Source organism: Fusarium oxysporum, chromosome 6 (genome assembly GCF_000149955.1).
Source record: "Fusarium oxysporum f. sp. lycopersici 4287 chromosome 6, whole genome shotgun sequence".
Lineage (NCBI taxonomy): Eukaryota > Fungi > Ascomycota > Sordariomycetes > Hypocreales > Nectriaceae > Fusarium > Fusarium oxysporum.
In genome coordinates this window covers 895,329-911,914 of record NC_030991.1, presented here as the reverse complement: position 1 = coordinate 911,914, position 16,586 = coordinate 895,329, and the positions used below count along the sequence as shown (strand labels likewise).

Sequence of the window (16,586 nt, the reverse complement as noted above, 5' to 3'; positions counted from 1 at the left end):
GGTCCGTTCTAGGTGGATCGGCGACCAGCATGACCCTTCAGACCAACATACATTCTCGGCGTCTGTCTGTAATCGCACTGTTCAATTAATATCCTAGGTATTATCCGCAGACTATCCTCCACCAAACCTGGGTTGCGCGATTTTTATTACTTTGAGTCTGATTTAAAGAACTTAGTCGATATGGAGTTCGGGTTTATTTCCAGACGATCCTAGCTTGCTTTCCAAGATGAGAAGGGTCGCAGCTTGATTCTGCTTCCTCATCCTCACCAGCTCAGCATTGAATTGGCAAACCTTTGAACGATAACTATTATATCTTAAGAACTCCCTTTATATGCCAAGTTACGGTAGTGACTACTCGCTTCGACATTTTGCGTTGATTGCAAGCTCGGTTGTCGTGTTTGGATCCAGACCGGCTGGACATCCCGCTGCTTATCCAACGCTTTTGTGGTGCGTTGTGGAACATGCGGCAAGACCAGTCATAATGCAAGAAGATGTCAGATAGTTGGTACAGTGTCTGAAGAAGAACACAACGAATTGAATTGACTCAATAATATTGCAGCAATATTGAAAGCCGTTGGTTGATTAGCAAGTCTGTCAACGTGAGAGTCAATGGTCAGGTCACAGCACGGCTGTGCAAGAGTGTCGGCAACAGTGTCGAGGACAGCAATACTTGGCAGGGGATTGATAATACAAGGAAGTGGAATGTGACACTGGGAACCGAAGATGTCGAACAGTTCCTTAGCGATCCTGAAGGCCATTGTGAAAAGATTCTGCAGTCACTGTAAGCAGCGCGGTTAAGAAGGCTTGAGGTGTTTACTTGCTGTAGCGAGACGATAGCGGGCAGGCTACGAGCGGCGCCAGATTCTGTCAAGAACACCGCTCAGCAGTCATTCTCCGAGGAGTGTGAACATCTGAGAAAGCAATCAAGCGAAAGACCCCTCGGCGATGGTGTACTGGCAAAGGAGTTATTGACGAAATGAATGCGCCGCACTCGTTGGCAAGAAACCTTTGGCCGAACGCGCCACGACATACCAGTATTCGTCACGTTCTCAGAAACGCCTTGGACGTCTGGTCGGCCTTTTTTTGCTAGGAGTTCATGACGAAAAAGTACTTCGTAGTTCGGTCAGAGACGAGTACAAGCGGCCCTGGGGTCTGGATCGGTTAGAACGAAGCATCTGCATCTTACCGCAAAGGGCCTCGACATTTGGGCCAAAAAAGGAGCATCATTGATGCCGTTCTTGCCGCAGTGCCGGCCACTAAGGTAGTATAAACTATGTTCTAGAATTCCTTGCTCCGCTAGGGTTACCAAGCACCGCAAAGCAACTCCGACAGCATATACAATCACGATTACCCAGGTCTAGTCCTCGCATCCTTCATCTCGGTAATCTGCTCGGAGGCTCCAGACCGTTTCATGCACCATACTGTTCAGAAAGAGGAACAAAAATAGAGCAATGGCTGCTACACTGACTGCAGGTGATATTGTCGGAAACCACGTTTCCGGTTGTAATTCCCAAATTCATCTCCCTGCCGTTTCCTCTTCTTCCCGGATACCTTGACAAGCTGGTTGTGTTTGAGATTAGGACGAAGGGTGGCGCGGTCGAAGTCGATGAGCATGACGCGGCGGCGCTCGTCGTTCCAAAGCCGGTTGGCCTCGTGCTCGTCGCCGTGGTCGACGCCCTCAGCCCAGACGGCCTGCGACGAACGCCGCACTTCCGCCGCTAGGTCCGCCGCGCCAGCGCCAGCGCCCGCGGCCACCGTGTTCGCCATCGTCTCCCCGCACCACGACATCAGCATCATGTGGGAGACCCTGGCCCCGCCAGGGAGTATGTAGCCCCGGTCTAGTCGCGCGAGTCCCAGGTGTACCGGTACCACCTCGCCCTGGATCCTGTCGAGCCGCGCGTAGATCTGGCTCTCGTGCTCCAGGCGGCGAAGATGCAGCAACAGCGTTCCCTTTCCCACAAACGTGTACCCGTACGGCGCCAGCTCCAGCTTGAAGAGGACGCCTGTCGCTCCCATCTTGCCCCAGCCGTCCAACGCCTCGCAGTCTCGATACGGGTTCTTGCGGAGCCGCTCGCCCACGAGGCGGGCGAAGTCATGGGCGTCGATGGGGTGCCGGGTGCCACCTTCAGTGGACCGATGCGAGAGCACGTTGGGGCAGTTGCTGTCAAGATCCAAGCCTCTCTTGAGGCCCAACAGGCAGGCCTGCGTGCAGTATTGCTTGACAGGTGCCGACTCGGACATCTCGGCATCCTCCTCCTCCTCTCCCCCCTCGGAGCTGCCGCTCGATGGGCCTTCTTTCCGTTTGCTGACGTCCGTCCTTGCCCGAGATCGGTATAGATTGCCGTCCAGCCCGTCGTCTTCTTCGTCCGCCTCGTCTCCACGAAGCACTGCCGTGGACCTGCAGGACGGCCTTGACCGCAACGAGACCTCTCGGCTGGCCGGGACCGCGCTAGACATGAACTCCGAGCCTTCCGTCGCTTGCGATGACGACGCCGAGGACGAGTTCGTATCCTCCGCCCCTAAAAGACGCGCCGCATCGTCGTACGGCTCCCTCCATTTTTTCAGTGCTGCCTCAGCCTTCCGCAACGCCGCATCGAGTGAAGCTCCTTTGAGAGCTTCAGATCGGAGACTCAATAGGCAAAAGCTAGCCAGCTGAGCCGTTGCCGTATAGGACACCTTATCGTCGGCCCAATCCCCGTCTGACGCTTCGCCCACGTCCTCATCCGGCACGCACGGATGGCAATACAGCGTCTGCGGGTTGGCTCGGTCGATATGAAGGTATAATAAAGACTCGCCGGCAGCAATGTAGCCATATGCAACCCCATACCTTACCATGTAGTCGAAGACCTGCGTCAGCGCCATGGCAACCAGTTCTTCCGCCCTGTCTTGTCCCCGAAGCTCGGCATCGCTCAGAGACTTGTTGCTGTTGATCCGCTCCATTACCTCCATAAACAACGTCTCCTTCACAACGGCCGGCTTCAGGCGCTCTAACGCCACCTTGTGGGCTGCCTTGTAGTCATAGACGAACGCTAGGCTCTCATCTCCGCCCAAGCGTGTACGGACACCCGCTCCGTCAGGTTTCGTCGCCGGGGGCTTGACTCTCTGATCGGACGCCACTCGCTTGTTCGGTCCGGTCCGCCGCCGTCGCTCCGGCCTTTCCTCGCTCAGGTCCTCCTCCCCAACCAGAACACCATCGCTCGGTTGCGTGAAATCCCGGATGTTGTTGCTGAATCGTAGTCCCATACACCGATATTCCTTGCACAACTCCTCGTTGTCCCAGACGGGACGCAGGATTTCCCAGACAGGATCTTCCACAGCAAGCTTCTCAAAATGATCGACAGCATTCTCGTTGCCTGCCCGTTTACGATGGATCGTCGATCCTAGATCTCTAGTCGTACTCTCTTGATGGAAGAGTCGCCTCTCTCCACAGACGCTCCTGATTGCTTCAAAGTGATCTTGTCGCTGGGTGTTCGTGAAACTGGTCCAGGGACGAAGCCACTTAGGATAGTATTTACCCTCGACCTTCGTGAATCCCGTTGAGGACTTGGATTTGTCAGCGAGGGCGAGTTTCTTGTAGAGGTGGAAGTGGCAATTGTATAGATATTCTTCCAGTGTAGTCCTCTGGTTCTTGCGTCGCTCTGCCTCTTTCTCGCGCCTGAGCTCCTCTTTCTCGCGCCTGAGCTCCTCGTTCTCGCGCTGGAGCCGCTCGATCTCTCGACGATGGTCCGACATCGCGTGCGCCGTATGGGACGCCCAGAGCGTCTCGGCTTCGGGGTGTGTGGTGTCGACTTCGGAGTTTTGAGAGATGACCCCGGGCTAGTTGCGGCCTCGAATATTAAGGACACTCCGAGGTACCCGGGTCTGCCGTTGTTTAACCGATTGATTTCCCAACAACAAACAACCCCGCCCTGGGCGGCCTCACGGAGGCAAGTCGGTTCGAATCCGGAGGAGGGAAACCGACTTCAGCGTCTCTCAGCCTTTTTCGGCGGAGTAGAGTAGTCTGTACGTCATTCAATAGGCCCGAGAATGGGAAAAAGACAGGCCAACGTGTGAAGGGTGTCTGGTCGATGTGGAGGCGAATGAAATGGCTCTTGACCGTCAGCGATACACGCAATTCGGGTCAAGCTCGGCATGACGTAATGGCAGGTCCATGGTTTACCGCATTTAGAATTTGTTCGCTTATCGATAAGGACTCCACTCTAGGGCGCCGCCTGTATTGTGTCTACTTACGCCTCGGGCGGAAGATAGCATAGGATAAGGTATCGCCACTGACGAGAACTCTGATTGGTCTAGACCCATTGTCGTGACCCGCTTGAAGCTTGTGAGCACTGAGGAGATGCGCAATGCGAATGTCAACATTGACGGTTCTTTTTCTCCGGGTTGCGTCGATATCTACGTTTTGTAACAAGCAAGCAGATGAATTGGCAGGTAAGACCCTGCGAGATTAAGCAGCACGTTTGTCAATCGAGATACTCTGTAACGAGGATGTGTATAGGGCAACAGGTAGCCAGCTAGCTTTGAGTCTCGAATCGTTCGATTCTATCGCGTTGAAGTCTCAGGCCTTGGCTTCGACGCGGAGCGGGAGGACCAGGGACCCTGGTTGGTGATCTACGTTATCTCCTCTTCTAGGGAAAGAGAAAGCTGCGTCGATCCATTCCCGTTTTTGGTTTTAATTGAAACCCTTGTCGAAGACCGCATTGACGGCTTGTTTGATCGGCTGCAGCCACAACAGCCCCGATGGCAGACGAGCCGAGGGCTTGCGGGGTCAGGATATGCCTGAGGCATTTATTTAGTATTTCAACCTGCCGCTCTGTCCGATTCCTTTTAGCTACGCATCCGTCAATACACACATTTCCCTCAACTGTATTTATAATATCGGGGGGTTAACCCAAACTTCGAGACCAATGGAGCCACCAACAATGTCATCACTCACCGAGCAAAAGCCAGCTGCTAAAAAGCACAGGAAGAAGCCAATTCAAAGACAAAAATCTCCCAGACAACGACTTGAAGAAGCATTTAAACGTGCGAGAAATCAACATCCAGGTTGTTACACAATGTGGTCTGAACAACAACATTGTGTGGAATTTTTGAAACCAGATCACACGGGTGCATATCAGGTCGCAGGGGTTTTTTATTCCGCCAACCGTGAACTGCATCCGACGCTCGCGTCCTGGACAGGTACAACAAACGGGATAGATGTCAAGGACATCCCACAACTGGCCCTAGGGTCTGAACCACAAGCACAGGTCGTCACGAACGAAGCAAGCGCGGTTGACCTTGCAGCTGACAAAGAGAAATGACGCGATGGAGTCAAGTCACGCTTCAAGGAAAACATCCGGTCGCGAAACGGCGAGTGGAGGCACGCTGATCTGGCATGGGGAAGACGGCGAGGTCCCATCAGTCACAGTCGCGTCCGGATATAGACGACTACGTTGCGGGTCGGTCTTGCCGATGTGTGGTCCTGGATCGAGACAGCTGCGAGGTGGGCGAGGAGAAGTGCGACACCTGCCGCCACTTGACGGCGGACGGGATCAAAAATCAATGTTGAGCTTCGGGTTCTGTGTTTTGGCCTTTTCATGTGACGAGTTTGAAAAGATATCTAAGATGGTCGAAGGGGCCAGAGTTGGCATGTGCGTTCGTTCGATAAGAGCAAAAAAGAAAACAGTATCGTTAAATTGGTTGCCATATCGGGTCCACATGTTCCATCGATATTTGCATCGCGGGTGGAGTTCAATTACCACTCTTCCTCTTTCTCTTCCTAAAACTACATCAGTAATGCGTGGAGGGATAGGGATGGGTACAATACAATTCATTACGCTCGGCGGCTTATTTTGGCCGATAGGGCACTAATCACTAATGCTTACGCACATTGCCTGATTTTCGTCCTCTTCGCCCCAAGCCCATGCTGTGCTACCCGTTGCTCAATCTGTGCCCGCATTTCCTAGAGCCCAGACTGTACTTTGCTTTTCACCATATGAATTGAAATAGGCCTCCTCGAGCCCATAATGCGCCTGTTCCTCGATTGTGCTTTTCCTTCTACCCTATTGCTCTCTGCGTTATCCCGTGATTTACTATCATAGCCAGCGAACTAGCTTGAAGGCTATTCTTCAAGTGTTCAACGTCCTATCTACGGGGGCTGAAGCGACATCCGCTTGTATGAGACCGGGTGTTTGGTGTTTAGTGCAAGTAGGTTAGTAAGAGTAAGTAGGTGAGATTCTTGCAACCTGGTTTCAGTATTGTGTGTCGAGTCAGCCTGTGGCCATTGCAAATCGTATAGCTGCCTGGGCTGCCTGCATGTTTGGCGTCTGCTTTGCGTCATCTGGTGGTGATTTTCCTCCTAGGTAGAACGAGAGGTTTCCTCTCAATGTCTCCGTGCACTGCAACATTTCAGACCTATGCGCTGTCCATTTCATGCATCGAATGAGCAAGTGCTCTACTGTCTCTATCGCTTGCCCGCATACGCATTTCTGTGACGCTGCTACTCTGATCGGAAGAGATACCCGTTCAGTCTGGCCATGCCTGTCCTGAGCTGTGATAGCACGTTGACTTCTCTCCGTAACAAGCCATCGTAGAGCAGTCGGGTGTGCTTGCCTGGGAGTGCGGCATCGACCTTCTTTGAAAACCTCCCGACGTTATCTGGTAGCTGTTTCCTAGTATGCTCACCTGATTGAGCTATGTTCAAGGTCGTCGATCACACCCTGGGAAACTTCCGGGCCGGGGCGACACCTTCTCGGCTTGCAGCTCGCGCTTCTTAGCCATCTTCAAGAGCCTGTGTTGAGCACTGTTGGGTATCCGTACGACAGCCACTACATTCCGCTTGACCTTTAACGAGTTAATAGAATCATATATGCATCCAACATATTCTTGGCCGGACTGCTGGCGAGGGTTTCGGATCGTAAGCACGGCAGCTTATCCTACACCTTTCTCAGTTTTCAGTATTTTGTTTTAATACGGTGTCTCTTCGTATTGCCAATGGCGGCACTTTATTGGATGAAGGGCGCCTTTACCGATTTCTTTCTAGCCGCACTGTCCAGGTGTAAGATGTTCCTTCGGTCTGGTCCGCACTTTTACAGGACGTAGATATCGCGGCCCCATCTCACAAGGAGCACCGCCACTGACTAGATGCTTTACTAGGTGGCTGACATTGTGACGCGAAACGTGCGAAGGGGCTTAAAATGGGAAGCTACGTTTGAAATGGGCCTGCTATATTCGAGGCGCCCACATCCATGCAAGCCATCGTAACATCGCCTAACCTACACTCAAACCCAATCGCGCAGTGTCACGTAGGCATCTACCATTGGTATGATGCGCCCCATGCCTCGCAGGGGACAATTTACCCTTTACGGCATCTCTGGACGTTCCATCAGCCATAAAACACTTCGTTCCATAATATTTGACTACTGCTGTTCTAAGCCGTCTCAAAGGAATGGATTGAAGTTGTGAGCATTAGTTCTAGTTCAAGTGACTTATGATTCCAGCAGGCCTTGCCATTGTCACATAGGATTATCAGTTAATCGAAGAATTGACGTCAAATCTACGTTAAGATGCAACTTGAGGTAACAGTTCGTCATTGGTCTAATATCCCGTATTGACACGAGATGGCCCGCTGTGTAATACGAGCAGACACCCTGTAGTGATACTGTTGGTTTGAGGAAAGAGCTACATCAACGAGCGGTCTATCAAACTCTCAAGACTGCCCAGTGAATGAGCAAGTCTGGGATCAGTTCAGACGTTAACTTCATAAACTATTTTTTCCTAGACACTAGCAATACTGCATACTAGAAAAAAGAGGCTTCTAGTCCATGGGTGTCCTGAGTTGATCAGTACACCTATTGCCTTACACCTGGTTGCATGTCAATAATTGCATCACGGTTGTTTTTTTTTCGATGGCCTACTTACGCGGGCCAGCAGTCGCTTGTAAAACCAGACTTGATCTTTTTTCTCTTTTTTTCCCCCAACAAACCCGCATTCCTTGTCTCTCTGCTTACGCTGAATCTTACTTTGCGCAATCTTCTCGAGCAAGCAGGTACTACTAGGCTTAACTATAAAAATGATTCTAGTGTAGGGCATCCTGGATTAAATGATCCAAGTAGTCTTATCGATTCATGGTAATATTTCTGCGAGCTAGGTCTAGATTATTACATAAAATTGACGATATGCTGCATGTAAAAGAAGCTTTTGGTTTTGAGTCTCCTGCTGAAAGGGAGTTTATTTTTCGAATACCCAATAGGTAATCGTTTACCGATCGCAAACTTCCAAGCCTCACAAATCATCTCATGTTACTTTTCTCGGTGGTGCTGGAAGCTGCAGGGCTAAGCCAAGCATGAAAGGATGACCATAAATAGTAGTAAATCGCCAATGTAAGCAAGTGCTGGCGCAGGTCACCCATCGGCGGTATGACCTTTGCCACGGATCGGAATTCGTTCTGTTGATTAGACTGTATCTTCAAGCCATACTGCAATTATTTCTACGAGGGCTGCGAAGCACATTGTGAGGTACAACCATACTTCTGGTCTCCTGGACACGAGAAATCCTAACTCGCTCGACAGGGCGCGGGAGAATGGCGAGTTTACCGACTTTGAATTCACTTGCGAAGGGTGTATCATACCTGTTCACAGGGTGATCATTTGCAGCCATTCCCCAGTATTTCACGCGGCATGCACTGGAAAATTGAAGGTATCATGCGCTTCTCCGTGGCATTGTCGTAATAACTGAAACATTGTTCTAGGAGGCATCTACCCGATCATATAGCCTAGACTCTCATTCCCTGCCTATGGTACGACGGATGGTGGAGTTCTTCTATACTAGTGACTACACTGAAGAATCCGAGGAAGAAGATACAGGCACAGACACGATTACCATTCTATTGATTCATGCGGCAATGTTTACCTTGGCAGACAAGTACGACATTGAAGATTTAAAAGCCCTGTCAGCAAACAAATACTCGGAATGCTTGACGAAAAACCCGAACGTTTCTAACTTTCTTCTTTCCATATCTGAAGTTTACAACTCTACACCACCCTCTGCGCGAGGACTTCGTGATCACGCTCTAGCTTTTGCTAGAGAGAAGCTCCCCGGGTTTCTGAGCTTATCGGATGCCAAGCAAGAGTTCGACGAGGTAACCGCTGACAGTCCTGAATTTATCAAAGAGCTTTTATATCATTTCATTGACCATCGGCTGTTGGGGCACTGCAATAATTGTGGCGGTAGTAAGTGGGTACTAGTTTTTCCTCTTAACTGTAAATGCGGATGGTGCGGCAAAGGCGGCGCGATCCCTGAAATACTCCGTGGGAGTCGTTAGGTGTTTCCTGTATTGTAATGAGCCAATAAAAGATCAGGCGGCATGTCTGGAACTAAACCTAGCTTTCGTCAGCATGTTTGACTTTCGCCGTAGCTGAGCCTGGTCCTTGGCATCTCAAACTTGAACTAAAATCGAGCGAATGCCAAGCTTGGCTTCGTAGATGCACGTGAGTGGTCCTGAATCATGCATTGCCGTCGATGACATCGATCGACTTTGATATCGTCCGTCCCCTATGGTAATTCCATATTTTTTCGGAACCCCTGCAAGATAATCCTTCCTTACGGCGTAATGATATGGTAAGGCTGCTGACGGCAACGTCTATGAGATAATAGGCCGAGTGCTATAACTGATTGTTTGTGGGAGCTTAAAAGGTGGGCTATGACAAGGAATGATGCGCCACTTACTCGGTCCAATATTGCGATCCGTGATGTGTTAGTTCGTTTCCTTTTGTCCCGGCCGTAAACTGCCAGGTAGAAAGGCAGGTCCAAGTCTATATCGATCTCAGACTTGGCCTAACCTTGCTGTGCAGCATTCTGATCACACTTGTCCTGGTGCGGGTAACCCAACTATCCCTTGAGACTCAGCACTGAGATAGGGTCTTTTGCGTCGTCCGGGACAAAGTTTGCGGTATGCAAGAAACCCATAAGAGTAAATGCTGGATGTTTCCAACAATATCCCGAGTTTCTATTGCGAATAGCGTCTGTATCCTCAGCGTCTTTCCTATCCGAGTGGGAAAGCCGTCTTCTTTTAGTAACTATGTGACATCCATCACTGGTCTTCGTCTTTTCAATTTCTGACAATGGGCTCCCAGTACCTAACCATTGTATGCTGCTTCAGTAGTGCCTCGCCAATGCGTATTAAGTTCAATGGATAGGACTTGAACCGCTCTTCGCCGCCTTATTACTCTAAGATAGACCGTGTTACATGTTACGCATCAGTGTAGCTTCTTGACATACAGGTTAAGGCTCGTTTGATATGAACAGGGTGAAACAATGGTAAGTGCAAGTTCAAGCTCGATATGTTTGGACTGCTCATTAATTATGCCCGATTCGAGTCTCTGAGATGCTACTAGCCATATTTACGTCATAACGGGCGTGGTCACCTTCAGCCAGGGTCAGAATGAGGATACGGCAACACAAGCATTGAGGGAGCGACGGTAGAAAAGTGTCCGAAGGATATTTGCATGACATAATCCCCGATCCTTCAATCAAAGATCTGATAATCTCTACGGTTGCCTACGGATAGAACCAAGGTCTATTATCAAAATCCTCGGCTTGATGGAATGCGGCGTTATCAATAGTCGATGCATATACGAAAGCTTCTCGCAGCCACATGCAAACATATACAGGGCCTGCATGGTAAGTTATTTTCCGTATTCCCATTATTCCGTGTCCGCACTAACTAGTTAAGTGCTGACCTGACACAGTGAGAAAGGTCATCAATCGTGCTTGTTGATGTTATCATCGACTGAACGACTGTATCGCGTGAAACGTCAGCTCACTAGCCCAAGTAGCCAACCAAGCACAGTAGGATATCAAACAAGTGTATTAAATAAACATCGTTATGGTGGTACCATAGCAGCTCATCCATTAGGTATTGAGAAGTATGGGTCAAATGCCAGGCACTAACAGAGAGCTCAGTTCCGTGTGGATTTGTTTATAAAGGTCATAATAGAGCTATAAGCTAATCAATTGGCTTCCCTAGCACTGTGGTATCATCAAGAGCAAAACACAGTGTCCGAATACGACACGAACAATAATGTAACAACACACACAATAAGGTTTATAATTCATGCCGAGGGGTTTAGGAGCCTGATTGTTGATATGTCGTAAGTAATCGGTAAGTGGGTTAATTAATTAGGCTGAGAGTACGCGTCGGTGGCATTCTGATAGCCTGAAGTTATGGCATCTCTTATGGTCTCTAAGCATTGGCATGGGTACGGAAATCTAAGAATAACTTAAATCTACTGTACCTAAAAGTTAAAGTTCAGAGAAATTCTATCAAGCACTTTTCTGTACCTATCCATAGATGTATAATAATCGCTAGATGCCTACGGGCTTGAGCTTGGTTTTGTGCAGCCAACGCGGAAAGATGAAGGAACGAAAAGAACTTGAAGCTATTCTACAATATCAATTTCGAGACCCTAGCATACTTGAGGAGGCCCTCCTTGCAGATGGCGCAGAACCAGCCAACTCGGCGACCGACACAAAGAAACCTGGCAACAAACGCCTCGCTTTGATAGGAGACGCTCTACTTCGCCTCGTCCTTGTTGACGACAGCATTATTGGAGGAGCTAGCAGAGGTATATTGGCTGCTCGTATGGGTAATAACGTAACTAATCTGCCATTAGCTGAGAGCCACAAGATTTGCGCCGCCGAAGCGTCTAACACTGCTCTCCACAAGGATCAGAAAAGATTGGGGCTATCAAAATTTATTAAAACAGCGCCAGCTCAGCAGGGTCAGGTTTACCGCGTCACAGGAGCTTCCACCATTGAGGCACTTATAGGAGCGGTATGGGTTGATTCTCAACATGACTATAAGCGGGTTCACCATGCTGTCCATAATCTTAATATTGGATCAGACCTTTTGCAATGGGAAGACCATACATTCGATGATGCTACCTGACTTAATATTGTATGTATGTCTATCTTTAATAGATAGATAGACCAGGCTACAGCCGTTGACGATTGGACGCTGAACACTTACACAATTTGACCTTCAAACACCCCTACTCTTCTATTCCTAATTGTCGTGTGGGCGCCAATAGGTGCGCACCTGGATGCGCACGTAAGTGTCACGTGTTGCGCACCCGGTGCGTCTGTAAGGGAGTTATGTAAGCCCAACGTCCTTGTATGCCAGCCAGCCTATTGTATTTTATTGTATTGCTTCTAATCTCTAGATGACGAACTGCTATACAGATTTTTTCTCACGGTGCCATAATTGGGATATAAGTAATGTAGGCGTTAGTAATAATCTAAGCAGTAACTATGATACAGTCTTCAGCCTGGTTATCGTTCGAGTACAGAGCTTGTTGCAGCGCTGCCCTCAAATCAAACAAACCAAATCCGGGGTCATATTTGAGATATTTGATAACTCTCAAGACTGGATTTGTTGTTTGAAATATTTATTCAAATATTTCAAATATTTCAAATTTGACTCTATGCTTCCATGCTAACATCTCCAATCTCCCATTGGACCTCGTCCCCCCCACCTATTGTCGCCCCTAGCTTCACCGCACCATGTCTGACCCAGTTCTTAAGGCATTGTAACTTCTCCAGCGTTTCCGTCGTCATCGAAAGCCTCTGCGTCGTCAGCGTTAGCCTGGCTAAGCTGAACGACCTCTCGCAATCAGTCGCCATCGCCGGTATCGCGAGTATATCGAGAGCCAATTGGCTGATCATCGGGAATTGTCCCTGGTGAGCCATCCACCACTCGATTGGATCCTCAGTCTCTTGCGGCTCTAGCCGCAGATACCGCTCAAGCTCACTTCCCATCACCGTGGTCTTCGCTGTCCTGCTTTTAATCCATTGCTTGAACACGCTAACTTCAGTTGTCGTCCTTGGTACGCTTAAGGATGTCGATGTGTCCATGATCATCTTCTGCTGCTCATCCACCGGCCGGTTGCAGTGGCACCAACGGTCCAAGTAGTCAGACAGTCCAATTTTGGCATCCCTCACCCACACAAGCTGCCCTTCCGACGCCCAGTTCACCTCCAGATAATTCATGCCGAGTGATGGGTGGAGGATGATGGATGCAGCGAACAACGGTGAGTCTCCAAGCTTGGTGTAGTACTCGTTTAGTTTCTGCCAGGCAGTCATGATGGACAGTCTTAAATAGTGTCGGTGATCCTTTCCCATGTCATCGATTCCTAATGATCCTGATGGCTTGCCTGATCCATCATCGCATTGTCTCGAGCCACGATCTGACAAGGGGCCTTGCCTGGACTTTCGCGGATGGACATCCGTCTCGCAATCCCTAAATCGAGCAGGAAGCTGCCGGTTACGGTCTGGTCGCCCTCGAGCCAGCTCGGCCTGCGAGTTGGTGTCCTGTCCCCCTGCCTCGTCGCCGACGAGTCGTCGGGAACGGCATGATGGAACAGCTTCCGATCCTCTAGGTGTTCCAGCAAGTACTCCATACCCGCCATCACTTCCCAGAGCCGTCCGTTACCTCCTTCGCTGCCCCAGCCCTGCGTTCTCATAGTCTGTAGATAGAATGGCTCAAGAATAAGTTTGATTTCTGCCAAAAGTCTCCAGTCATCTCCCTTCAGCATGTCGGCCTCCGGTAGCCATTTCTCCACTTCTGGGTGGACCAAGAACGCCCTGATGTCTCCCTGCTTGACGAGCGCTCGAGAGATCATGAGACAAGTGGAGTTCCATTTCGTATCGTTATTCATTACGACCTCTAGCTCTGCCGTCGACTCACTCGCCAAGAGGTATTCTCGTGCTTCGTCGTTCTCGCGTGAGATCCTTTTGAAGAGCTCACACCTCTGAGTGGAAGACCTGATGAATTTGACAACATTGTGGAGCTTTCCCACCGGCCCTTTCTTTCTCCAGTGTCGTAGGTCATCCTCGCGCCGGCCGAGAAGGTCAAATACCTGCGATTCGGCCTCGAAAGACTCGAAATCTTCGCCGTAGAGAAAGGCGCGAGCAACCAGGTTCAGGATATGCCCATAGCAGCGCATACGTCTGGCCCGAACGTCCGCCAGACTCATCTTTGCGTCGAGATCTCCGTAGAAGTTCACGAGACAGCTGTCGTTTGAAGATGCGTTGTCCGAGATCACGGTTCCGACTCGGTCCTCTATCTTCCATTCTCGCACAACTTGCCCGAGCGTCACCGCAAGACTTTCTCCGCTATGACACCCGAGCTGGCGACGGAGTGCCAATAGGCGCGACTGGTGCTTGCCCTGGCGGTCAAGAAAATGAGCTGTGACTGCCATAACAGCATGCCGATTAGGCGATGTCCACAGGTCGAACCCCAGATGGATTTTAGTAAGGGCATCTGAGAGCTCCTGCTTGATCTCATCTTTCTTAGACTTGTATGTGTCATCCAGCAAACGGCCCATCGATTGCCGGCTCCATGGTATCTGGTCAGCTAGGTGAGGGTCAAGCTGCCAAGCGAGCTGCTGAAAGAATGTATCGCTGAAGAAGGAAAAAGGAACATTGGTGTTGATCAGAAGTCCCAGGCTCAGTTCTCGGATCATCTTGACTCTAGCACGCGGCACGGCGCTGTACTGCAAGCGTCGTCGCTTAGGCCGTTCAGATTCATCGGTTGACAGATCTGGATCAGCTGCTTGACTGCTCTCGAAAATCCTGTGAGACCTGGCGTTGGTCAATAGTGCTCAAGCTCGCGACGTCACATTCACATTCACATACTTGCGGAGATGGTCCGCTGCCGAACTCGTAGCAGCAGCAGCGAAGAACTCAGGCTGACCCTTCGCGTCACACAAACGACAGGCCCAGTAATGACTCAAAGGACTATCGTTAGTGTCGATCTCGACAAGAAAAAATCCATGGCGCTTGATCCAGCTCTTCCGGCCCTTCGAGCCTTTCCGGGATAAGGACTCTTCCAAAACATATCGTTTGTTCCTCCACACTGCTCGCGGAAGATCTGCAACAGTAGGGTGGTCTGGCAATGCCGACTGCGTCGTCAGCTCGAATTGACTCGCCAAATTCCTCGGTGGTCGAAGAAAAGAAAAGAAAAGGCAGGCGATGGAGGCGAAGGAAGCATGATGTCGTCGGATTCCATCGGGTTAGGCCTCGACTGGTGGGAGGAATGGTACGCGTTGAAAGGTAAACAAACTAGCATTGACGCGACTTGATGTCGCTAGGACGAGACGTAAAAGTTAAGGAGCTACTTTCTCCCCCACCAGCCTGACCGTGGTACTGGGGTAGCTCACTAATGGAAGGCTTGATGGATGACTTTGATTGGCTGGGGTTGCTCACCAGCCAGGTTCCGGGTAAGCTGTGAAAGCGCGGTCAACGGTCTGGCAGCATGGACGCTAGATGGCATATTATGTATCAAATATATCAAATGTTATTTCAAATCGAGGATTTTGTATTTGTTTGATTGAAATAAAATTTTGGCATATTTGATTGATTTGTTTGGCAATTTGTTTGATTGGATTTGACCTGGGGACTGCGCTGGCTTGTTGGTCGATCATGTCCTGCTCAACCCTCTTCCAAATCTCCTTCATGCCTCTTCGCCTGTTCGCCAGAGGGTTGTCGCCCATCTCCTGGGCGACTTGCCTCTCCACACGTTCATCTTCTACCCTGGTCCAATCCAAGTACGCCATCATCTCCTCCTTAATCCACTCCCGTCCAGGTATCGTTGATGTGCATCGCTTACCCATCTGCTTATAATCCAAACACCAGCTGTAACTTGTCTTATCGTAGCGTTGAGGGAGGCCCATTGCCTTTCGATATTCCTGGTTAGTCTTTAAGCTACCTCGAGGCAGCTTGTTATACCATGCCATCCGTGCTGCAACATATCGATCATATATAGCACGAGGGTCATCATAGCGTATGTCTGGCCCAGATGCTGGTACCGATCGCGGCATATCTGGTGGTGGAGGTACATCCGCTGATGAGGATGGCAGTGCTATTATATCTGGCGGGGACGGCACCATCTCTTGATCACATAGTGCCGTTGGCGGCGCTACCTGCTGCTGTGGCAAAATTGAGCATAAGGATGGATCGGGAACTGGCTGTTGAGCCGAACTTGGTGTAGTCGATGGCGGCAGCGTATTTGGGGGCGCTGTAGAAGCTGAGGGAGATACAAGATGCGCATATCGCAATGGGCATGCCTTTGAGCTCATCCTGTGGCCCTGTGTATGACATCTTGAACATTTGGGGTTGGCTCTCGTCTGTGATGCTTGTTCGACGATCTCAAATGCACATGGCTCGCGCTGAGTGCTAGTCTTCGGCAATGTTGACGTAGCTGGCACCTGATCGAACTGACGGCGGGGCTCTATGAGCAATTGAGGGTTTCCTTCTCGTTGAAGATGCCAATGCGTATGGAAGTGGTGTAGTTGAAGCGGCTGATCTTGTTGTAGAAGAGGCTCAATTGTGTGAGCGCAAGGGAGCCCAAGCGTTGCTGAGAAGACTCCTGTGCAGGCAGGGAGTCTGTCCTGTTGGAGCCGCTTTCTCTGCGCCTCAACCTTCCGCAATGCCTCGTGAGATACCCAGCCTCGTATGATGCTGTATAGACTCCCTGAGAGTTCTATGGGTGTTCGGATTTGCTGCTTCGCCTGGTTTGCTCGGAGCTCAGCTACTTGGTTAAGTATCGC

The 16,586-nt window shown here is 50.2% G+C and overlaps 3 protein-coding genes across 7 annotated transcripts; 2 read left to right on the top strand and 1 right to left on the bottom strand.

Moving 5' to 3' along the window:
• Positions 1-54: 54 nt before the first annotated feature.
• On the bottom strand, positions 55-4,063 carry FOXG_07107 (uncharacterized protein). 5 transcript variants are annotated; one of them, XM_018385741.1, is made up of 4 exons: positions 3,677-4,063; positions 1,033-3,655; positions 822-864; positions 577-770 (listed from the first exon to the last, which is right to left on the bottom strand). In XM_018385741.1, the coding sequence occupies exons 1-2, from the start codon at positions 3,730-3,732 to the stop codon at positions 1,459-1,461; spliced, it is 2,253 nt and encodes a 750-aa protein (XP_018244419.1). In that variant the 5' UTR covers positions 3,733-4,063; the 3' UTR covers positions 577-770; positions 822-864; positions 1,033-1,458. The 5 variants fall into 5 exon arrangements, with proteins under 5 accessions (XP_018244415.1, XP_018244418.1, XP_018244417.1 ...); XM_018385740.1 differs by having other exon boundaries at positions 136-770; positions 822-3,655; XM_018385738.1 differs by having other exon boundaries at positions 1,033-4,063.
• Positions 4,064-4,667: 604 nt separating this feature from the next.
• Positions 4,668-6,021, top strand: FOXG_19651 (uncharacterized protein). Its single transcript, XM_018399914.1, has one exon. The coding sequence runs from the start codon at positions 5,305-5,307 to the stop codon at positions 5,848-5,850; it is 546 nt and encodes a 181-aa protein (XP_018244414.1). The 5' UTR covers positions 4,668-5,304; the 3' UTR covers positions 5,851-6,021.
• Positions 6,022-11,392: 5,371 nt separating this feature from the next.
• Positions 11,393-11,926, top strand: FOXG_19650 (uncharacterized protein; the record flags this gene model as incomplete). Its single annotated transcript, XM_018399913.1, has 2 exons — positions 11,393-11,603; positions 11,652-11,926. 2 exons carry the CDS (start codon positions 11,393-11,395, stop codon positions 11,924-11,926), a joined length of 486 nt encoding a protein of 161 aa, XP_018244413.1.
• Between the last annotated feature and the right edge of the window lie 4,660 nt (positions 11,927-16,586).